We start from the raw sequence: 24,641 nt of genomic DNA, 5'->3' as shown, positions 1-24,641 counted from the left end.
TATTATATACCATTTAAAAGATTTTTATTGAATATTATAAGATTTACACATTTTTAAAAATATCAATACAACTGCAAGAAGACCCTACATTCAAAAAATTTGTAAATTCTTAACTAGATTTATGCAGCATTCTCCATAAAATTTCATTAGTCTATTTAAAAAATAAATAATTTAAAAATTGTGTCGATAGTTTAATTATTCAATAAACTTCCACATTATATTTTGATAATATGTCAAACATTTCCATGTTATTTCTTGGGAACGCTGCTTCATTTTGTATTTTTATTTCTAAAATTTATTATGTCAAAACATTTTCAATAACTAATTTTAGAGGACAGAAGCAGGGAAAGAATGAGACACCACCGCAAACAAGAATACAAAAAATAACAAATGGAAAGTTTAAATAACTTAGAAATACTATAATTTATATTTTAAAAAAATATTTTTTACTGGAAAGTAAAAATATTCTCATAAAATAATATGTTTGGTAAAAGAAAAATTATTTTCTGTAGAAAAAATAAAATCTCCAGAAAAATAGGTATACCATTTATAAAAATGTCTGGGAATGAAAAGATTAATTTTACCTAATTTTCTCATTCACAGAAAACGTTGGAGATTGATTTCCTTGAGTGACAAAACTTTGCTCTGGGCGGGGAGGGGAAATGGAAGAATTACGAAAACTAGAAAAGGTACAGAGGATGCTGGAGTTCATGGAATCACGAGGAGTTTCAAACTCCAATCATCACTCTAATCGCTTCCTCGCTAATTTCATTATCTTCATGATCCAACCCTGCGGAGATCTTGCCATCAACGACAAGTGCTCCGTACTTTCCCTTTTTATTCCCACTGTAAGTTCCACTCTTTGCTTTTTTCATTTCCATGATTCGAAGTGAAATTTGAAACTGCTTCGTTTCCCTCTTGGAGCTCTCATCTTCGTTCCTCGAGGACGCGTATCAACACCATCATTTCACCACCACCAGTGAACAAAGTTCTGGTAATGCACTGCCATGCCTATTTTATCGTGTTCATGTGTGTGTTTTTTTATTAGTTTTACTGTTTTTTTTTCTACATGTATCGGATAGAATGTTCTGTATCCAGGATCGTTCTTTATCTGGCTCCTGTTAAAAACTTATAAGAATAGAGTAGTGCTGGAAGATTGGGTGGTTAATAGCTGTATTATGAAAACCCTAGGTTACAAATCCTGTATAAAGTTGGTAGCTTGCCGTGAAAATGAAAGAGTTTTTCATGGAAGAGAGAGTGCCACCCAAGACTTTTTCTACTTCTATTCTTCGCTATTCTATAATATGTACATTAGGTTGCCTCTGAGTGTTTTTCAGATGGAAGTATTAAGAACCCTAAATGTTGCTCCCACCCAACTACATCCCAATAGCTGGGGTATATTCAGGCATTTGCTGTTATGTGTCAGGCCTTGGCCATTAGGCCTACTACGCCATTGTTTCTGCATTTATTTAGATGTCGTCCTGTCGCCAAAAGGAGTTGGGTGTCGTTAATATCTGAGCCTAATATCTGAGCCTGGTAACGCCCTACTGGAGCTATATTCGTAGTCGTACAGGGGTTTTAAAGATAAATTCTTTAGAGTGTCGATTCTCGATTCAGGGCGGACGTTCTTTTTTCATGAAGATAGGATCCCGAAATTTCCCCTGTATTGGACACAAAATCCACTAAAATTTACCTCGTGGCCAGAGGATAAGATGACTGTTGGAGAACTGGAAGCTTTGAGTGTGTTGACGACACTGTCTCGCCCCTTTTCTTCCCATCAAATCATAAATTGGCTTGAACACGATGACTTCAACTCAAGGGTGTTCGGTATGTTTCTCTTATTGGTGTTTTTGTATACTACTTGATTATTGCTGACCGTGTGGGATGAACCTATATTTGCAGAGATCATGGGGAAAAAGGGACCAGTCCGTAATTGGTTCAAAGCCATTGACAATGGTAAAGCGGGCATCGGGCGTCCAGGCCAATCTTCAGGGACCACTCAACCTCCCCTACCTCCTCCAAATGTGCGGTCGTCCTCCCCCGATGAAGTGGCAATCGTCGAGGAACAGCCGCTCATAAGGAAACGGAGGGGTAAGGCTGTTGACAAAACGGGCGCTGGTCCAAAGAGAATGAAGGAAGTCGACGAGGGGACGAATCGTCCTCTTCCTAATGGCATGTGGGATCCATCTTTCAATCTTAGCCATAAGATTGATTTTAACCTGGACGACTCTGAGAAGAAGGTTGTGGAAAGCATGACTGAACAACAAATGGCCGATGCGATGCTGGAACTAGCGAGTCGAGCAGCTATGGCCGCTTGGCACATGGCGTACGCATCCGATAGGGGCGTTCTGAGGGTCGAGTTGCAGAAGGCGCAGACCCAGCTAAAGGAACTGGCGGACGTCCACTCTAACTGCGAACAGAGGCAAAAGCAATCTGAGCAGTTGTTGAGTGAGGCTCAAGCGCTGTTGAATAATGTTCAGACAGCCGGATTTGCGATGAAAAGAGAACGGGATCAGTTGCAGAGAGAACGGGACCAGTTGGCAACTGAGTTAGAACAGTCAACGAAAACCGTGGCTGCTTTAACTAAAGAAAGGGATGGTCTACTTCTTGCTGCTGCCGAGGAGCAAGAAATAAGAGAGGAGATGAGCGAAGCAATAGTTGTGGAACATACTAGAGGGTTCAAGAAGGGTCGCGCATCTCCTTCAAGTGTCCATTGAGGGAGTGGAATTTGATCTGAGGAAGGATGTATACGAAGGTCAATTGGTGCCTTTAGATGAGATCCCGGATGACGCATTCATGGAACCTGAAGAAGGTGTTGATGCTGGAGTAGCTGCTGCTGAGGGACCTAATGCCGAAGCTACCGGAGGGCCTGTTGGGTCACCAGATGTTGTAATAGATTAGGCTGTAATGTGTTGGCGTGGCCATGAACTCCTTGTATTTATTTATTTGTTAGGAACAAACTTTATATGCGTAGGATTTGGTTAATTTTGACGCTTGTGGCAAACACCTTTGTCGCGCATGACTTGAGTATTCGCTGTTGTTTGTTATTTTTCGTAAATGGTAGACGTTCTGAGTGAATTTAACCTAGACCTGTGGATGATCTTGCAGATTGAATATTCTGGGTGTTCTAGGGCGAACATCTACCAGTGGGAGTGTGTCCTTTTGATTAATGCACATGGGTGTTCAAGGAAGAACATCGTGTATCCCTATGCGCCATGATCTGGGTGTTCTAGGGGGAACATCTACCAGGTCGATCGGTTTCGTAGCGGTTGTCCCTGGGATTTGAAACTTGTGTGTGATTATGTGGTGTCGTAGGAGGGACCTGTTGGTCTGTTTGTTGAGAATAAAGTAGATGAGGAATGAACAAACATTTATTATTGTAGGCAGAGAAAAATGTTTGATAAACATGGAGATGATAAATTTCAACTGAAATAATGTTTAAGGTGAGTGGCGTTCCAAGTGTTGGGGATGGTTTGCCCATTGAGAAGTTCGAGGCGATATGCCCCATTCATCAAGTCCTCTGCTATGCGGAACGGTCCTTCCCAGTTGACTGCGAGTTTTCCATGCGCTCGATTCTTTCTTGCTTCTCCTCGTTTCCGCCATACAAGATCGCCATTTTTGAAAGCTCTAGGCTTGACTTTAGTGTTGTATCTGCGGGAAAGCATTCTTTTTTGAGCTGCTGCACGAACTGTGGCGACTTCTCGTCGCTCAGGTAGCGTGTCGAGGTTCATCTGCAGTTGCTCATCGTTAAGGGTCATGTCGGTGATGCTTCGTCTAAGTGATGGCTCCCCGACCTCGACTGGAAGCATGGCGTCCGTGCCGTATGTCAAATTAAATGGAGTGTCCCCTGTGGATCCATGTGGGGTGCATCTGTACGCCCATAGGACTTCTGGTAGTTCTTCCACCCATAAACCTTTAGCTTCGCCAAGTCGTTTTTTCAATTCTGTGAGCAGAGCTTTGTTTGCGGCTTCTGCTTGTCCATTAGTTTGTGGATGTTCGACTAAGCTGGTCACATGCTTAATCCCCAGGTTTTTGAGGAAATCTTCTAACCTTTTCTCAATGAATTGCCTGTCGTTGTATGTGATGATTTTTTGTGGCAGACCGAACCGGCATATCAGGTGCCAGATGAATTTCTGTACTCGTTGGACGCTGATTATGGACAGTGGTTCGGCTTCTATCCATTTAGTGAAGTAGTCGACCGCCACCAGGAGGAATTTGTTCTGAGCTTTTGCGATCGGTAACGGTCCAACTATGTCTATTCCCCATTGGGCGAACGGCCATGGGGATATGATGCCGTGCAATTCTTCAGGAGGGACGCGGAAGTCATGACCATGCGCTTGACATGAGAGACATTTCTTGACGAATGTCTCACAATCTTGGTCGATCGTTGGCCAGTAATATCATGCGCGTAGTACGTGTGATCTGAGCATGCGTTTTCCTGAGTGGAAACCGCAGATCCCGGTATGGAGTTCACGCAGAACGTAATCTATTTCGTCTGTCGATATACACTTCAACAAGGGTGTGGTGTGGCCACGCCTGTATAGGTCGTCACCTATGTGTAGAAAACGCGCGATGCGTTTTGAGTCACTTGCAGTGATTTTTTCTCCTCGCTCCTGCTTCATCATCAAGTCCTGTATACTTTGTCTCTAATCAGCTTCGTGTGTTGAGACATCAGTGGCGAAAGTTTCCACGACTGGGTGGTCAAGTGTCATCTTGATGACGGAAGATAATTGTGTTTTCTCTCTTGAGTGAGTTAACTTGGACAGGAGATCTGCTCTTGCATTTTGTTCCCTAGGCACATGAATGATGCTAACATCGACAAAATCTTTGAGGAGGGTGTTTGCTTTGTGAAAGTAGCGCAGTAATTGATTGTCTTTAATCTGGTAGGTTCCGTTCATATGCCCGACCACCAATTGCGAATCCATCCTGCATTCTAATCAAGCGACTGTCAATTCTTTGGCTAGGATTAAACCAGCAATCAAGGCTTCATATTCTGCTTGATTGTTGCTGGCTTGAAATCGGAATGTGATGGCCTGCTCTATGATTAGGCCATTTGGTCCTTCTAGCACAATACCAACTCCCCCCCTCTTTTGTCCGAGGATCCGTCCACGTTAAGGAGCCATATTGGCTTTGAGCTGTCGGGTATGAGTGTTAGTTCGACTGCAAAGTCTGTCAGGTGCTGTCCTTTGATGGATCCCCGAGGTTCAAAACGTAGTCCGAATTCAGAAAGTTCCACTGACCATGACACCATCCTTCCTGCCAGGTCAGGTTTTCTGAGGATCTTGGTGACTGGGTGATTAGTTCGGACGATCACTTGATGACTCTGGAAATATGGTCGAAGTCAACGTGATGCCGTGAGCAGGGCCAAGGCTACCTTTTCGATTTGGGAGTACCGCTCCTCCGCCCCCTGTAACGTTCTGCTGACAAAATATATCAGCTTAAGGATGGGGTCTCCTGTATCAAAGCGGCACTTACAGTATGATGGGATGCTGCGATGTACAGCTGCAAGTCGGATCCTGCTACCGGTCGTGCCATGATCGGAGGGCTGGTGAGAATGTGTTTAACAGCACCGAAGGCTTTTTCGCACTCCTCATCCCAATGCCGGGTGATGCCCTTCTTCATGTTCTTCAGAATAGGTCTGATGTGTTCGGCCAACTTCGGAATGAAGCGTGATAACGCTGTCATTCGGCCAACTAGACGTTGTACCTCTTTCAGGTTTTGTGGGCTCTGCATTTCCAGTATGGCCCTACATTTGTCCGGGTTGGCCTCGATTCCCCTGCATGTTAGCATAAAACCCAAAAACTTCCCAGCCGGGACACCAAAGGTACATTTAGATGGGTTAAGTCTCATGTTATATCGTCGTATCTGGAGGAAAACTTCCGCCAAATCTTTGAGATGTTGTTCCACAGATTGACTTCTGATGACCATGACATCTACATAGACGTCCATGCATTTGCCGATTTGATGGTAGAAGACTTTGTCCATAAGGCGTTGGTAGGTGGCTCCTGCATTCTTCAGACCGAACGACATTACTTCATAACAGTAATTTGCGCGTTCGGTAATGAAGGTTGTTTTATTCTGATCGGGTTCGTACATGGGGATTTGGTTGTATCCCGAATACGCATCAAGGAAGCTTAGTACAGTATGTCCTGAAGCCCCATCTACCAACCGATCAATGCTCGGAAGGGGATATGAATCTTTAGGGCATGCTTTGTTAAGGTCGGTGAAGTCCACGCACATTCTCCATTGGCCGTTCGGCTTTTTGACCATGACCACGTTCGATAACCACGTCGTTTAAGTTACTTCTCTGATAAACCGGGCGTTCATCAATTTGTTTACTTCTGTTTGTATGGCCTCTCGTTTTTCTTCTCCGAATCGCCGTTTCTTTTGTGCAACCGGACATGCTTCCTTGAAGATTGACAGCTTATGTGTCATTACTCCCGGATGGATCCCCGGCATATCTGCGGCCACCCACGCAAATAGGTCGGCGTTGGTTTTTAGTATCTTCGTCAGATCATGTTCATCGTGCGGCTACAAGCTTCCACCGATGGTCGTGGTTTTCGGTGCGTCTGCTCCCAGTTGGAATGTTTTGATGTCACCTTGTGGATGGAGACGTTCGTCCATATTGGTTTTGGGATCCAAGTCAATCGCAGCTGTTTCGGCTCCTCTGGCTCTTCTTGGCGGCATGAAAGGGGTGACCTTTAAACCGGCAACGTAACACTGTCGAGTCGTTCGCTGATCGGCCCTTACTGTACACACGGTGCCTCTTTCTGTTGGGAACTTCATAGCTAGATGAGGGGTGGATACGATGGCTCCGAAAGCGTTCAAGCAGGGTCGTCCTAGTAAGGCGTTATATGAAGTATTTGCCTCTACCAGTAAGAACCTGACTCTGAGCTCTCTTGCCTCCCTGCCTGTTCCGAGTCGAGTTCTTAGGTCGAGGTATCCCGAGTGTCGACTCTTTCCCCTGCGAAGCCTACAATCTGCTTGTTGAAAGGGGTTATCAGGTCTTCGGATAAGTCCATTTTCTGGAATGTGGTCCAGTACAAGATATTTACTGAGCTGCCTTGATCGATGAGCACTTTCCTGACATCTTAACGGGCTATCTCGGCAGGGATGACCATGGGATCATCGTGATCAAAGTCAGGAGCGTGGAAGTCTGCATCCGTAAAAGTGATGTTGGGCATGGATCGAGGTTGTCGATCTATCATGTGCACCGCTTTTATTTTTCTCAAGTGTCGTTTCCGGGCGGAGGCTGATGCTCCTCCTCCTGCGAAGCCTCCGGATATGGTGTCGATTCGTCTTCGGACCGACCTCTCTCTTTCTGGGTGTTGGGGTTGGCTTCGGGATCGTCGTCTTCGTTGGTCGTCCCTGTGAGGCGATCGTTCGGGACTTCGCCGGGAGGTTTCCTTCCTGCTGGGAGTTGCTGCTCTGGTGGATGTTCTCTCCTTTATGTATTTTTGGAGATATCTCGCACGGATGAGTCTTTCTATCTCATCTTTTACTATGTTACACTCTTCAGTATCATGGCCAAGGTTTAGATGAAGACGACATGCCTTACTGCCATCAGCATTCTTTGGAGTGGCCTTCCGCCGAACGGTGAGGAGTTCTGCGTGCAGCGCCTCTTTGAGCACCTTTGCTCTGGGTGCGTTTAAGGAAGTATAACGATCGTATTTGGGTGTCCACCCCGATTCTTTTCGAGGAGGTCTATCAGCTTTATAGTCGTTGGACGACCGCTTCGTGTCTTTCTTGGAACCACTGTTAGGATTTTCTTGTTGTTGCCTTTTTCTAGAGTTTCTGAGGTCCTCAATGCGTATGAATTTCGCGATCGTTGCCTGGAGTTCTTCCATATACTTTGGAGGATCTGCATACAACTGTTCAGCGAAATACTCTGGCCTTAAACACGAAGGTAGATTGTTTATTATAAACGTGTGGTTCACGTCTTTTACGCGTCTGGCCGTCTCATTGTATCTCTGCATGAAAGCTTTCAGGGTTTCATCTTTCTCCTGTTTAGTGTTTACGAGCTCAGCCGGAGTCATCTCCGGTCTTCTGCTTGTAGCATATTGTTTTCGAAAGAGAGTTTCTACGGTAGCGAAGCAATCCACTGAATTTTGAGGGAGGGTGTGATACCACTCTAGTGCCTCATCTTTCAGGGATAACGAAAAAGCTCAGCAAATGACTGAATCATTATCTGTGTAAAACGCCATGGCATCTATAAAGTTGCGAAGATGGTTGTCTGGGTCTGCTGAGCCATCGTATCTTTCTAACGTTGGAGGGGGTTTTTCTGGCATATTAGCTTGCATGATGGCTTCCGTAAATGGAAGTAGGTTGGTAAGCTGCAGAGAAGTGGGCCCCTTCCTTCCTCCTCCGACAGGTTCGGATGGTCCTCCATGGTGGCTTCCTTCATTATCGTCCTGTCTGTTGGAGGCCGATATCTCCGGCGGAGGGTGTTGCGCTCTCAGCGCCGCAAGTTCTTCTGTTTGTTTACGCTGAATTTCCTGTTGCTCTCTGTTAAATATAGTGAAGAAGATTAGGAGAAATCTCCCTTATGCGTTTAGCATACACATAGGGTAGTTTATTTATAATGTAAGATAAGGGTTAAACCCTAAATACAGAATGGGCTAAGCCCAATTAACAGAAACACACAACTTAACATCTAACACTCCCCCTCAAGCTGGAGCATATAAATCATATGTTCCAAGCTTGTTACAAAGATAATCAATTCTAGGTCCTCGTAAGGACTTGGTGAATATGTCTGCCAACTGGTTGCTTGAGTTAACGAACTCAGTCTTGATATCTCCGGATATGATTTTTTCTCTAATAAAATGACAATCAACTTCAATGTGCTTGGTTCTCTCATGGAAGACAGGGTTAGAGCTAATATGAAGAGCAGCTTGATTATCACATATAAGTGTCATGTGAGTGGCATCTCCAAATTTCAATTCATTAAGTAATTGTTTAAGCCACACAAGCTCGCAAGTAGCAGATGCCATAGCTCTATATTCTGCTTCTGCGCTGGACCTTGCCACAACACTTTGCTTCTTACTTTTCCAAGATATCAGGTTGCCACCAATAGAGACACAATATCCAGAAGTAGACCTCCTATCAGAAGGGGAACCAGCCCAATCAGCATCTGAATAGCAAACGATTTTTGTATCGTTGTTAGGGCCATATAGCAAACCTTTTCCAGGTGATCTTTTAATATACTTCAGTATGCGAACAACTGCATCCCAATGGTCTTCACATGGGGAGTTTAGAAATTGACTCACCACACTAACTGCGAAGGAAATGTCAGGACGCGTAACAGTAAGATAGTTTAATTTACCAACTAATCTTCTGTACCGTTCAGGATCTGAGAAAGGCTCCCCCTGATTTGGTAAGAGTTTGATGTTAGGGTCCATAGGTGTCTCAACAGATTTACAGTTCATTAACCCTGTTTCCTCCAAGATGTCTAACGCATACTTCCTCTGAGATATGACAATACCATCATTGGATTGTGCTACTTCAATACCCAAAAAGTACCGGAGTTTGCCAAGATCTTTGGTTTGAAAATGATGACAAAGGTGTTGTTTCATCTGAGAGATGCCGAGATAGTCACTTCCTGTGAGAACAATATCATCAACATACACTATTAAGTAAATACATCCAGCACTTGAGTGGCGATAGAACACTGAATGATCCGCTTCACTGCGAGACATACCAAATTGTTGAACAACACAGCTGAATTTACCAAACCAGGCTCGAGGAGATTGTTTTAGGCCATATAAGGATTTGCGAAGACGACATACCAATCCAGATGACTCCCCCTGAGCAACAAAGCCAGGCGGTTGCTCCATATAAATTTCTTCATGCAAATCACCATTTAGGAAAGCATTTTTGACATCAAGTTGGTAAAGAGGCCATTGTCGAAGAGCGGCCATGGCAATGAATAGGCGAACAGAGGTCATTTTTGCCACTGGAGAAAAAGTATCACCATAATCCAAACCAAAAATCTGTGTGTAGCCTTTGGCAACCAGTCGAGCTTTCAGACGATCAATTGTGCCATCAGGGCCAACCTTGATAGCATACACCCACCTGCAACCAACAACAGACTTTCCAGATGGTAATTGGACAAGCTCCCAAGTTCCACTTTTCTGTAAAGCACTTAATTCATCCAGCATAGCTTGACGCCAGCCAGGATGACTTAAGGCATCACCCACAGATTTAGGAATTGACACAGAAGAAATGGATGAGAGACAAGTGTAAAAAGATGGAGATAATCTGTGGTAACTAAGAACAGTATAATGGGGGGAAGGGTTACGGGTAGAGCGTATACCTTTACGGAGGGCAATAGGCAAGTCAGACTCAGTTGCTGGAGCCGGAGGAGACACAAGAGGCGGCACTGGAAGTGAGTCATGAGGGAGACAATTGCGGCGACTATAAACCTGAAGGGGTGGTGGTGAAGGACGATCCTGTGGTGAATGAGAGTCTAAAGAAGGAGACAAAATGGGTGGAGCATCACCAGGAGGATCACAGATAAGAGGAATATCAACAGTAACAGGGAGAGGTACAGAACTAGAAGATAAATGTGTAAAGTAAAAAGAAGATTCATCAAAAGTGACATCAGCAGAGATAAAATGACGATTGAGGGAAGGGGAAAAACACTTATAGCCCTTTTGTGACCGTGGAAATCCTAAGAAGACACATTTGTGAGACCTAGGAGATAACTTATCAAGACCAGGACTAAAATCATGAACAAAACATGTAGACCCAAAAACTCTAAGAGGTAATGGATGTAGAGGGTCTTGAGGAAATAATATAGAATGAGGGATTTTGTTTGCTAGGACGGAAGATGGCATGCGGTTGATAAGATAACATGCCGTGAGAACAGCATCACCCCAAAAACGTGAGGGTACTTGACCATGAATGAGAAGGGTACGAGTTGTTTCAATAAGGTGTCTATTCTTGCGCTCAGCCACCCCATTTTGTTGAGGGGTATAAGCACATGAGGTTTGGTGAAGAATGCCATGAGAAGCCATAAAATGTTTAAACTGTTGAGAAAGGTATTCACGGCCATTATCACTACGTAAAGTGCGAATAGAAACCCCAAACTGAGTTTTTATTTCATTGAAAAAAGTTTGAAAAATAGAAAACAACTCAGAACGATTCTTCATGAGAAACAACCAAGTACATCTGGAATAGTCATCAATAAAGGTAACAAAATACTGAAATCCTAAAGTTGACTTAACACGACTAGGTCCCCAAATATCAGAATGAACCAATGAAAAGGGGGATGACGCTCGTTGTGAAACACTACGAGGAAAGGAACTACGAGTATGTTTACCTAACTAACAAGACTCACACGACAAACTTGATAATTTGGACAGACTCGGAACAAGTTGCTGCAGTTTGGCAAGACTGGGATGACCTAACTGAGCATGAAGAAGGGATGGTGACTCCATGATTACGCCAGCATGTGGAGAAGGGCTGAGATGATATAGGCCATGAGACTCACATCCTGTGCCAATCATGTGTTTCGAACTCCGGTCCTGCAACCAAACAGAATCTTTGGTAAATGAAATAACACAATTAAGGGAACGAGTTAGACGACTTACGGACAATAAGTTAAAAGGAGATCCAGGGACATAAAGTACATTATAAATGGATATGGACGGAAAAATATGAACAGTACCAATACCATGAGATGAGACTCGAGACCCATCAGCCATCGTTACCGAGGGTAAATTAACCGGACATGACAAGGAAGAAAACAAGGACTTGTTACCAGTGATATGATCGGTGGCACCTGAGTCAAGGACCCAAGATCCGAGAGAGTGAGTCAGACCGACAAAAGGAGTACCTGTGCGTGTAACAGAAGCAGATGTAGTGGAACTAGAGTGCTGACGGTCCTCATACCATCTGAGAAATTCCTGAAAGAGTAAAGGGTTATTTATGGTATTTGATAAAGTAGGATGGTCTGCTGACGGTGATCGGGGAGGTGGATCAGAATTAGCCATTGCTATAGGTCGAAGAGGACGTCCATGAAGTGCATAACATCTATCAATTTTGTGGCCTAGCTTGCCACAGTGGTCACATTTTGGACGTCCGTTACCGGGTTGGCGAGACCGACTCCGATCATCAAGTTGGGCAGCCATGGAGAGGGAGAAACCCTAAAAATTCAAAATGCTCCAATTGACGCAACGACCACAGATCCAAAAAAAGGGCGAGGAGGCGATCACGGCGGTGCTGATCGGCGACGCGCCGGCATGCGCGGCGGCAGCGACGACTCTTGCGGCGGTGCGTGGAGGCGCGTGAGAGGTCCGTTCGCCGCGATCTTCGTACGACGGTGGTCGCCCGGCCGAGACGCTTCCGATGGTGTGGTCACTAGTCGATTCTGGAACTCCGGCGACGGCGGCGACGGCGGTGGCGACTGCGACAACAGCGGCAGTGATGGGTGCCGGAGACCGTGGAGTTGACGGGAACTATTCCTGTGCTCTAGATACCATGTTAAATATAGTGAAGAAGATTAGGAGAAATCTCCCTTATGTGTTTAGCATACACATAGGGTAGTTTATTTATAATGTAAGATAAGGGTTAAACCCTAAATACAGAATGGGCTAAGCCCAATTAACAGAAACACACAACTTAACATCTAACACTCTCGTATAGTCTTCGCCTGGGCTTCTATCTGTGCCTGAAGCTGCTTGATCAAGTCTCGAGTGTTATTCTCTTCCATGGCTCCTGTGGTCTTCCTTGGGTACGCTAAATCTCGGGCCCCACGGTGGGCGCCAAAATGTTTCAGTATAGTTGTTGGGACCGAGACGCGAACCTGATCAACGACGTCTTCATCTTCTTACAATGCAGTTATCCTTATATCTTCTAGTGGCACAGGGTTCTTCGGGGAGAATGGAGTGGGTACCTGCAAAGGCACTCCGACGCTCAAGTCAGAAAAAGGGAATCACCGAACCTTTTGGTTCAATAATTAAAATTAATCTTTTCTCTCCTTAATCAAAACGTACCTGTTTCCTTTAGGTTTTTCGTATTTAACCTAGAAGTAAGATGAACCGTTTACCTAGAAATCCGATTAGTTGGATAATCCAGTCACCTGATCGTGATCCTCGTGTTTGATATTTGGTTGGTTAGTTCCGTAACTTGCGCTTTCATGGTTATACATTTGTAACCGCTTCTTCCTTAGTTTATCTGGGTCAATTGACCCAGTCTGAATAAAGCTGACCGAGCGTCTCTTGACTCTTAGCTTGACTGGGTTAATTTGACCCATGCTGGTTGTTTGGTTTAAGTAACGGACGATCGCTATTAAGACGATCGATGGTTTAAGTAATGGACGATCGCTATTAAGACGATCGATACTAGGGGCGGTATTGACGAGCGTATGGCATGACGATTGTCTCGCTGGCATTATCTTTTACGATATCGCGATCGTTTCGTCTAGGAGGTTGACGATCGTTCAGTCGGTCGTTTGGTTTATTGTTGACAACCGCTCGACTTCAGATATTCTACCTTACAGGTGGCATTATCATTTATTTTGCTTAGAGATAGTAGTAGTACGATTTTTCTATCTCGTTTCGTGATTTCTTTGAGATGGAAAGGACACTAGCTGAAATTGGTTTTATACTACAAAGTTTGCAACTAACTATGAAGCACTAGTCTTTCATTTGCTTCACACATAATTATCCTACGCGTCTTTTGATACTCATACCCTCTTGGATAGCGATATTAACTATCAATGGTTGCGGGGGGTGGTGCATTAAATGCCTTCCACTGCTGCATTACCATGACTTGTGCTGATGTTCATTTGATACAATACTTTTTAAACTTGTTGATCATATTTTTTTTTTCATTCTTTAATTCTACTTTTGTGATATTTTTGAGTTCTACCTTAGGTTTTCAACAAAGTCTTGTAGGAGATGCTTTGCTTAGTTGCAATCAGAACGAAGAATACAGTTTATTGCAAAGTTGTAATGATAACATGCCCGTGGTTGGGTTGGACTCCATGGAAATGGCAAATTCTACCCTTGAGGATTTTGTAAGTGTATATTTTGATATTTTGTTATAATGCTTGATTAGGTAGAAAATGTGAGTATTCTTAACAGAAAAACTTTATTGGTATCCCTATAATATCATGTTTATGCAATCAGTTACCACATTCGTTATTAGATGAATAAAGTGGCATACATCGGGTCTGCACTGAAGCTTTTTTCACTACAAACAATTTACGAGAGTAATTTTGTGGAAGGCTTGATACCATTTAATTAACACTCCATGCTTTTAAAACTTGCTTTGAGATTCGTATCTTAATGTGAACTTTTCTTTTTCAGTGCAGGTCTTATTTAATGTTTCATGGATTGGATGTAAGCAAGCCACAATATATCTTCAAACACTTACCTATTCTTTCATTCACAGAGAGCTATATTTATCAGGTACATGATTGATTGATGTTATTAAATTCGGTCACTCTTTTATTATTCAAGTCAATTATTGTTTTGAAGTTGTAGGGTTCATAAATGTGGTTCCACTGCATCTGTGGAGCTGATCAATGGTCCCAAAAGGGGAAAATAGATAGATCTCCTCAAGCCAGATGAAAGGCAACGCAGAGCCATTCCACATGTTTCAGGATTAATGTCGTTATAGCAATTGAAATGACAGATATTTTGTGCTATCATGGAGTGACTGGTTAAGGCGTATCTCTTGAGTGTGAAGTAACGATGGTGATAACTGACATTGACCTGTATGACTCTATTGTTTTGGGCTTGGCCTATATAAGGATCATCATTTCATCTGTCAAAAGGATATCAGTTATCTTCCTATTAACAGTCCTAATGCACATGTGATACTTCCCATTTCCAACATGTGTTCTATTGGGTTTGATGTCTAACCTAGGTTCACAAGCGCTTTTATTTGCATTTTATTTTTGTTCAAGTGTCTCATCTCAGCAAAGTCAAAGGTGAAGTAATGCACTCTAACACATGAATACTATTATTAAGAAACTACGCACTCCTCAAATTTCAGCAAAAGCAAGATTTGGTTGCTTAAATTTCACTACCCTGTGCAGCCTTTCAATGGCCGTTTCTTGCATTAAGATGCTCAAATTCCTATTCTCATACCTAAATGTTTCGGTGGGTTACTTGGCCTTTGAGTTTGTGAAGGTGTAATTTTTATGCAATATTGCATTCAACTAATGCATGAGGATGAAGTGGACCGTTTTTTTCCTATTAGGAAGCATATGTTTTGACATTTTTTTTTCATATTTGTAAGTGTTACTTTGGGACTTAGTTATATATTCCAATAGTAAGTACGAAATCTGAAAAAGCTATTATTTTTACTAAGAACCCGTCCCTGTTATCATGCAGCTTGATAAAATGAATGAGAAATTGCTACAAACACCCAACAATGAAAAGCATGTATTTGGAGCAAAAGATAAGGTGATTGATTTATTCAGTGGCAATTTGAATGTTGATGATTAGGTACTAACTTTCAGTTTTCTCATGTAATTTAATTTTAAATGTAGAGGGAAACCGAATTATTTGTTTCTTGCTTTTCAAACGACCCACTTAGACCACTTGTGACTATTCTTGAACACAAAGGCCTTTTGACAGAAAGGTTTTTATTCTGCACTCTTTTTCCTTACATTTCCCAGGGAATAATTAAGGTTTAGCTTAATTTGGTTCAATGTTCTTTTTCCTTGATGAGACAAGGATAAGAGAAGAACTTAGACATGGAGAAGAGTACTGGGCTCTCGAAAGAAAACTTTGTTCTGCGCTAATAAACAAGGCGGAGGTATACATAATTCCTATGCACTTTTCGTTTTCTTCAGAGTGTATATATGTTGATTCAAATCCTTTTTAAAGTTTCTTGTTTGTAATATATTCAATTATTAATTATTGCTACTCAGATTCTTGTTGAGGATGTGATGAAGGCTGTTCATTTAAAGTCTTTTGATTATCGAGTGCTAAATCTTCTTCTCTACGAACTGCAAGGGACTAAGGTACAACTGATTAGCAAAAGATATTTAGTAGATATTGCATTATTCATCTCACCTTTGACCTGTGCACGCACATTTTCTGAGGTAGTCATTAATTTTCTTCAAAAATATTGTCAGCAGCATGAATTTCTACATAAAAAAACAAAATATTTTTAGCTAAATGTATGAATTCAGGATAATTGTGTTCTTCTGAATCTTTTTGGAAGGTAGAGGAATTGCACATGGAGTTTCTCTCAATTTCGGAGTTCCTAGTGGAAGTTTCTGATGATCTGTAAGTACTATCTTTTGTTTCAGTTGGTGCTGCATACCATAATATCCCATACTTGAGCAGGATTTTGTTGTTATTATTTATATTATTTTAAGGATTCACAACTTGTAGGTATTAAGTAAATTCATCAGCAAACTTCTTTATATTATTTTAAGGATTCACAGTCTGTACAATAGAAGTAGCAAAGTTCTTTACCCAAAAAAGAGTCTAAGACAAAAAATGTACTCCCATCTCCATTTTCAGATAATACCAAACTTATCCTTAATTTTTTTGTTGTTTCTTTCTGTAATTACTGGCATATGTAGATTTCAGCCTTATTCTAGTTACTTTTCTACTTATAATCTTATTATACATAATTTTTCTGTCCTGATGTTGCAGGTATGATTATGAGGTGTGTTCAATTCTCCTAATCTTTTAACCACCATTTGTTGTAATGTTTTCTGAGTCCTGATTTGATTGAAAACCGTCGTTCAGGATGACGTGTTAGAGAACAGTTTCAATATTTTGCGCATGTTTATCCGAATATATGGACCTTTAGCTGCTCCTGCTATGCTGGTGAGAATGTCAAACTATTTACAAATAGTGCTGTTAGTTTATATAATTTGCTAATGGAAGTCCATATGATCTGTTGAAGTTTATTGGTTGGCTGAACCATCTTCATAATGTATGCAGCAGCAAGATTAATATCCACCTATTATTAAAATCAGAAATACTTGAGCAAAACACTACTAGGCCCTTGTTATTTAGCAGGACTAGCCTTAGACCTGTGCTGAAAATAGAGTGTCGTTTATGTTCTCGCATTTCTCTTAAAATTTGCTGATCTACAGTCAAATAGATACAGTGTGGTCAAGCATTTCGCATTCTTATGTTTTGTTTTCTTTCAGGATTGTTGAACTAAATACCTAAACTAATGTGACATGTTATTTCTTGTTGTCATGCGTAACCTCAAGTGGCAAACATGGAATGAGGGAGTAATGAATTTATGACCACTCTACCGCCCACTTTTACAGGGAGAGGAGGTGCAATTAGAGTTTGGAGTCAAACCTTGTCAAGAAAGCATTTGCTGATTGTGTAGTGAAATAATATAATATTCTTGATAGAGCCTTAGAGAGCATTGTCATTTCTCACGTATATTGAGAGAAGAGAAGCTCTATCAATCTAATTTTGATAATTCTGTCATATTTCTTTACAGGGTCTGTATTGGTTATTTGCCTATATTAATGAGTTTGTTTTATTCCTGCCTGATAATTAAAATTGGCATAATCATAGTAGCTATGTAACATATACTTAATGCCTTTGTGATATAACGTCAAATCCTGAATTCCAGGCAAAACACATTAGTGAGGCTGAAGACAAGTATGAATGTTTATTGAAATCACTTGATCCACATCTCTCTTTGAACTACCAGAAAAGATGTGCAGAAGCCACGAAAGAAGGTAATTTGCTGGAGTCAGTCATTCTAGCAGTATAGGTATAAGATAACAAAACCATGCCCGCCCATTATTCACTAGCAATTGAATTCTTTTAGGTGGAAAGGTATCAGAGCATCCGCTTGGCACTTGGACTTTTCCAACCTTGATTCAGGACGAAGAATTGTATAGATTAAAGTTGAAGTCAGATATCTCATGAGTATGAACTTGAACTGTGTCCTTCAGGTAATCCTTCAAATATAATGCTTTCACGTTCATGTCTTTCCAATGAAACCAGGATCCAGCACAAGTGATGAGTTCAAGTTGATATGTTGAAATTAAAAGAGAAAAGAGACACATGAAATATGGGACTTGCAAAAAGATAAACTTAAAAAAGTTATGTTGGTGATTATCTGTTTATTTTTCAAACTGTGTTTTCTCTAGCTGGAGTTATTGATAGTGGTATTTCAAGGTGACGCATAAGGAAAGTAAATATTGTTTTTATTTTTATTCTCCTGGTTTTTAAGGTAGATGCTTCTGTCTTCTGATGTATAAAGGGGAAAGAAATCAAAAGTAATTTTACTGATCATTAATGCTTTTATATGAAGAATTAGTTCAACAACATTGTAGCTAATATTAATGCAAGTTTGACCTAGAGTTTTCTTTCAAGATAAAATTTATTTAAAAAAAATGTAACTTTGGCATAACATCGATTGTTCTAATAAGACTAACCAAATACATGTGTAACCATTCTGATTTTATCATTTATCGATAATGTGAACTATATAAGGATTCTTTTGGTTTTAATCAAATGGAAAGAGAAAAACATGTATTGTTCAATAAAATTGTATTTTTTTTTTGTTAAAGAAAGATACGAAGAAGTGTAAAATAAGATTATATGACATATAAAAAAAATGTTACATGATGGATTGTATAAAATATATGTGGTTAACTTGAAAAAAGATTGAAGTAGGTTTCATTTTTTATAGATGATGATTTAATGCAAACTTAATTTTTCTTATAGTTTAGTTCTTCAAAGTTTATAAGAACTTCTTATCACTTTATGACCATGACCATGCATATAATTTAATCAAGTTACTCAGTGACTGGAGAGATTATTTAAAGTTATAACAAAAAAAAAATTAAAATGTATGCTATCAGATCTTTTATCAAATAATGTTTCCACCTAGTACATGATATTAAATGAAATTGATTCTATTAAATGGACTGTGTAAAATTGATTCGGAAGTAACATAATATTTTAGAATAACATTAATTTATAAAAAAAAAATAATACTAATTTATATAAATTAACGATAAAACTTATTGTAAAGTTTTTAATTCATGAAAAAAAAAATTTAATAGTTTTAAGTCTAAATTAATTCAGACTCATGATTGATTTATCAATCTAAAATCATATATATAAATATTTATAAAATTAAATTCCAATGATTGCACATAGCACTTACATTTGAATTTTATTAAAAGTCAGTACCCAATTTTTAGAAAAACAAATCCATTCATGCATTTATGCCAATGATTTTTTTGTTGGTATATATTAATTAAATAGTTATAATTATTGTTACTTTGTTTATACTTTATTTTTATTTATTACATTTCCTAAATGGCATAACTTTTATACTATAAAAATACAAAACTAACATGGTTCCTCGGAGGTACATGTACATATTAGAGAGACAATTCACTGTCCTTGTTTTTTGCATTACATTTTTGTCTGAGAGATTAATTGAATTCCAAATTGGAAATCTCAGAAATATTATAGAAAACAATAATATATTATTGTACTTTTTTTTAGGAAGGTACATGTGCATATTAGAGAGACAATTCACTGTCCTTGTCTTTTGCATCACATTTTTGTCTGAGAAATTAATTGAATTCCAAATTGGAAATCTCAGAAAAAATATAGAAAACAATATATTATTGTACTTTCTTTGTAGTGGTTATAAAAACTAAGAAAAATCCTATTCAGAAAAATAAAGCAAAAATAGTTTACTGTTTTAGTAAATAAATATTTTTTAATCTTCTCAATGTAAAATGATATCTACAACGTCTAATTCTTCGCTGTCGTTTTCCCTATCTGTTTCTCGGTGACAGATTTGGCTAATTGCAAGCTGTGAAGAATCTTCAAACCTGAAAAAGAAAACTGATAAAACAAAATACTCATGTACTCTTTAACTTTATTTTTGTTTTAATTTGTGTGAAATAAACTGTCTATCTATTCTTTTACATTTGAGTAAACTCTAAACATTTTTCAAATTATAAGCATTAATCACTTTAGTTTTTTATTTTTAAAAAATATATTTTTTATTTTTAAAAAATATATTTTTTATTTTTAAAAAATATATTTTTTATTTTCATAGATATAAATGTTATAAATTTTATAATAATGACAATTAACTTATACTTAGTGTAAAATTAAGGGTTAGTATAATAAATTTGATGTTATATTTTTTCACTCAAAATGTGCCAGAACACATGGGATTAAATGATCTATAAAAAAAAATAAAAGGAAAAAGTGGACATTTTTTTCTTTTATTATTTCTCTTTTACACTAAAGACAGTAAAACAGATAAAGAATTTCAATGCTGTTGTCTAATAACACCCTAAGAGTGTCACCACTGACTTGTGGGATATATGACTGTACAAATTTGAACAATAAATCTACCTAGTTGTAACTATTCAATTAACTCTTGAAAACAGGGTTAAGGTCACTAATCACTACATAAACAAAGTAATGATTTTTTAAAATTCATGCTGATAGATAATATAAAAATTCATAACCAACTTTTCTATTTATTGTATTAAATTACATTTTGCATTTTTAGCACATGTTTAGATTGTAGAGAAGCTGAACTTGATTATTCTTTATTATGATCCAAAATTTCATGAAGTTCCACACCGTTATTCACCTTTCATAAAGTATTAAACATGGTACACGAAACCTCAATATGTACTGGTACCATTTATGGTGTCAAACAACTAAATCATTATGCCAAACCACTAAATCATTGTAACTTCTTAATTAGAGATTATAAGTTTCTTCTTTCACACAACTTTGTTCAGTACAGAGTTGAGTTCTTTTTGTCTTTTAGGTCAAATAGATTCATTTTCTTCTCCGTGTTAATGATACTTTCTTGTTTCCATAGCATAGAGCACCCCTTTACTTGCATGAGTAGCCATAATCTGATTGAAAACTCGCAATTGTAAAACGTTAATCAAGTCAAAGATACTCAATGCTCAATACCATGACACTCCAAGAACTGTTACAAAAATTAGATAGCTTAATAAATGACAATTTTAACTGCCACCTGCCAATGTGTGTTTTTAAATTTTACCCACTTATACACACAAGAAAAATTTCTCTTTCCACCCTGCCACTTAGAATCAGTCACAACTACTAATAGATCACTGGGCAATGGGTCCTTGATACTGATTTGGATTCTCCCATTTTGTTTATCTCTATTGAACTGTTCCTTTCACTTTTTCTGTCACAGTCTGCTCCCTCTCTCGCTGTCCATTGTCTGCTGTCCCTCTCTCTCTACTCTGCCAACACAACGCGCACCCTCTGATCGATGCACATCCTCTTTCTTCCCTCCATAGGCCACAGGAATAAAAAACACTCATCACTCACAAACCTAAAAATAAGTTCCAAAACCATTTTATTTTTTCCCTCTCCAACTTGTAGAGTATTATCACCATCTCTCACAGCTCAGTTAACATTTCAATTTATTATAAGTGTTTGGGTATAGATTGGGAATGACATCAAGAAATGACATGATAGGCATTCATGATCATGGCTTCATTCAATCCAATTCAGAACTCCACAACCACCATCTTGCCTGTTGCAATTATTATTACATTTCTACTGCACCATCTGCTGTGTCCAGTTTCTTGTTTCATGCTCCCACATCATGCAATTCCTCCAAAGGTAGGCTTTAATAGAAGTCATAAATTTTGTGTTTGTTGTTGTTTAAAAATACTCAGTTGGGTTTTTGTTTTATGCAGGACCCTTCGTATGAGGAGAAAAACAGATTAGGCTCAATGCCTCCTTCTTGCCACAACAAGTGCAACCAGTGTCATCCATGCATGGCAGTGCAAGTTCCATCCTTACCTACTCACAACCGAGTCCACCCAGCAGGTATTTCTCCGAGTTCTCAAATGCAAGGTTTCCTTCTCCAAGGTAACAGCTATTCCAATTACAAGCCAATGAGTTGGAAATGTAGTTGTGGTGACCACTTTTTCAACCCTTAAAAATTGTATTATGTTCTCATGGAGATAGATTACTCTCACAGCTGTAGAATGAAAAATTGTTCCTCTTGTTTTCAATTTGATAAGCCACCGACAAAATTTCTGTAAACCTCTGTAGCTGTTTATGTTGTTCTTTTTTAATTAGGAAAGTTCATCTCACTGCCAGGTGAAATTATTTTATAATAAATAATGATATACAATATCAACATGAAAGATCGATTTTACTTCAAAATTTGTATCTTAGATTTTTTTTTTCTTATATATTTTTGTTGAAGGGTCAATGAGATTGCTTAGTTTTGCACAGAGCGCAGTATTTATAGATTTTTTATTGAAGTTTGAAATTGGACAGAATTTGTTAAAAACTGCAATCTGACTTTATGATTGTGTTTTGAATCTATTTTTTTATAATTTTGGTATCTATAATAATAATAATAATGATCTAACAGGTTGTTGGAGAAATATCTAAGTAGGTACTGAAATCCAAATATATTATTAGATTAGTGATTGAATACTCTTTGTATTTGTAAGATGCCATAGAAGCAGTTTTAATCCCCTGTACTGAATGGAACCTGTAATTGTAACAAAGAAGAATGAATTGCAGTTTTAATCCCCTGTAAAGCATATGACTCCTGCCACCTTTATTTGTAAAATGGAATATTGGTTGACTCTATACCAGAAATTGATTTTTCAAGTTTTATAGGTCCCAAATATAATTTCATAAAAAATAAGAGGTGTGTATTATAAAGGTTAGAGGTGTAATGTCAATGTTCTAACTAAAAATTCTTCTATTGAAAACTCAGAAAAATACCCTTGTTTAAAATGCATTATTAAAATATTACAGTCCATTGAGCTTTTTTTATTATATATTTTATTCACTTGTATTTACCACAAGTATTCAATTCCGCAGAAGACAAAAAATTGAAATAGCATTACTGTATACAACAATGATAAATAATGCTTGATTAATATCATGAGACATTCAGACTATTTTAAAGAAAATATTCAATTAAATAACAATAAAATAACTTTTTTCAATTATCAACCAATATCTTAAAGCACCCATCACACGAGTTGGCTTGGCTACTTCCTTATTTGATGTATAAAAAGTGGATCACATCAAACAGTTTCATATATAAAATACGAGATAATTTATTGCATGATATTTTTGCATAAAAAATATCTGTTATGTAGAATTCTACCTCAGTTATAATACATAAAAATATCTTAATTTTAATAATTTTATTTTTATTTAATTTAATTAATAAAAATAATAATTTTTATAAATATATCTTTTTTAAAATAAATAAAATTAATAATTTTATAAATTTTAATTGTTTAGTATAAGTCTATTAAAAAAATTATAATAAATATATAAAACAAAAATAACAACAAAAACTAAATTTTAAATAAATAAAGTTGTTAAAAAAATAAACTTCATTAATAATAAATTCACACTATATTTGATACACAATACACAATAAACTATGATCTATAGACGTATTTTGAAACAAATTCACATATGAAGACTAATTCTCCCTGAGGTCTGGCTGCACCTCCAAATTTCTCATGCCCTTTACATTAAATGATTCTGGCTGCACCCCACCACGTTCATTCTGTTTCTTATTTTTTTTCCGTGGTTTGGTGTTGGGAGAATTGTGATCTCCTGGTGTGTGTTGGTGTGTTCTTGTGGGTGGTCGGATCGATTATTCATCACAGCGAGCAAAGTTTAAGAGTATATTTCAGATTAGAACAGTGAAACATCTGTACGGCTAACTGAAATTCGAACCGCAGTTTGAAGTACGTCTAACCGAAATTCGAGTGCCGAGCAGCTTTAACCGCAGTTCGAACGTCGACGAACCTTAACCACAGTTCAAACACCGGTTAAGGGTGCATCGCATTTTCAACGCTGGTTATGATTTTGTCAGAATGAGATTGTTCTTTTATTATCAATGGAAAAGCACATAGAAATAATGAAGAGAGAAAGAAAACACTAACCTCAGTGCAGAGCGCGACTGAAACATAAAAGAGATGCAGCGATGAGAGAAGAAGAGAGACAGAGTCGGCGTCAGAGAGCAAGAGAGGGAGTGCAGTGGGGGGAATTGGAATGGGTTTTGGGGTGTAGGGTTCCGGCTTTTAATTTTTGAAAATAAAAGTAACTTAAATGCACCTTAAAACATTGTCTCGTAAAGAAATATATTGGAAATTATTTTTCATCTATGGTGAAGAACCTGGTTAGAAAAGAATGAAACTAAGATAAATAAAAGAAACAAACAGATTATATTTTTTTTATAAGAAACAAATAAATCGCAGTAGTTAAATAAGGAATAAATCACAGCAAATTTAGGAAATTGAATTCCTTCACATCAACTTAGAGGGGTCAAATTTCTTAAGTCTTAGATGCAAACAATTCTTACACAGTTTTTTGAATATGAGTTTTGTATAATTATAAGAACTGAAAAATAAAATTCGTAACCTGTGAACCAATTTTTGTACAATAATATTTTCTTTTAAAAAAAATTAAACTTTTAAACTATTTATCATTGATCTTTTCAAGAGGGATGTAGATAGGTAAGAACCAATTTATCCATCCATAATCTTTGCATTTATATCCATATATCCAGTTCTAATTCTTTTACGATTTGATAAATCAAATATTTCACCATAGTATCGTTAATTTACTATAAACATTATACATTTATTGATTAATTTGACACTCAAA

The 24,641-nt window shown here is 38.4% G+C and overlaps 2 protein-coding genes and 1 long non-coding RNA gene across 10 annotated transcripts; 2 read left to right on the top strand and 1 right to left on the bottom strand.

The window, feature by feature from the left end:
- The first annotated feature begins 575 nt into the window (after window positions 1-575).
- Window positions 576-21,588, top strand: LOC108329156 (uncharacterized). 8 transcript variants are annotated; one of them, XM_052872383.1, is made up of 14 exons: window positions 584-848; window positions 925-994; window positions 13,878-14,020; window positions 14,313-14,414; window positions 15,345-15,416; window positions 15,503-15,594; window positions 15,690-15,771; window positions 15,887-15,979; window positions 16,183-16,247; window positions 16,623-16,635; window positions 16,719-16,799; window positions 17,572-17,680; window positions 17,773-17,899; window positions 21,456-21,588. In XM_052872383.1, exons 1-13 carry the CDS (start codon window positions 663-665, stop codon window positions 17,871-17,873), a joined length of 1,209 nt encoding a protein of 402 aa, XP_052728343.1. In that variant the 5' UTR covers window positions 584-662; the 3' UTR covers window positions 17,874-17,899; window positions 21,456-21,588. The 8 variants fall into 8 exon arrangements, with proteins under 8 accessions (XP_052728341.1, XP_017418716.1, XP_017418717.1 ...); XM_017563224.2 differs by lacking the exon at window positions 21,456-21,588 and adding an exon at window positions 21,169-21,449; XM_052872382.1 differs by lacking the exon at window positions 21,456-21,588 and having other exon boundaries at window positions 17,773-18,163.
- On the top strand, window positions 21,462-22,063 carry LOC108329157 (EPIDERMAL PATTERNING FACTOR-like protein 1). Its single transcript, XM_017563231.2, has 2 exons — window positions 21,462-21,602; window positions 21,680-22,063. Exons 1-2 carry the CDS (start codon window positions 21,462-21,464, stop codon window positions 21,923-21,925), a joined length of 387 nt encoding a protein of 128 aa, XP_017418720.1. The 3' UTR covers window positions 21,926-22,063.
- Window positions 22,064-23,338: 1,275 nt separating this feature from the next.
- Window positions 23,339-24,099, bottom strand: LOC128195489 (uncharacterized). Its single transcript, XR_008247105.1, has 2 exons — window positions 23,918-24,099; window positions 23,339-23,828 (listed from the first exon to the last, which is right to left on the bottom strand). It is a non-coding gene; the product is annotated as an uncharacterized LOC128195489 (long non-coding RNA).
- Window positions 24,100-24,641: the final 542 nt, after the last annotated feature.

The sequence above is a fragment of the Vigna angularis genome, chromosome 2, assembly GCF_016808095.1.
Source record: "Vigna angularis cultivar LongXiaoDou No.4 chromosome 2, ASM1680809v1, whole genome shotgun sequence".
Taxonomy (NCBI): domain Eukaryota; kingdom Viridiplantae; phylum Streptophyta; class Magnoliopsida; order Fabales; family Fabaceae; genus Vigna; species Vigna angularis.
The sequence above is the reverse complement of the archived record's forward strand: the minus strand, read 5'-3'. Positions and strand labels throughout refer to the sequence as shown.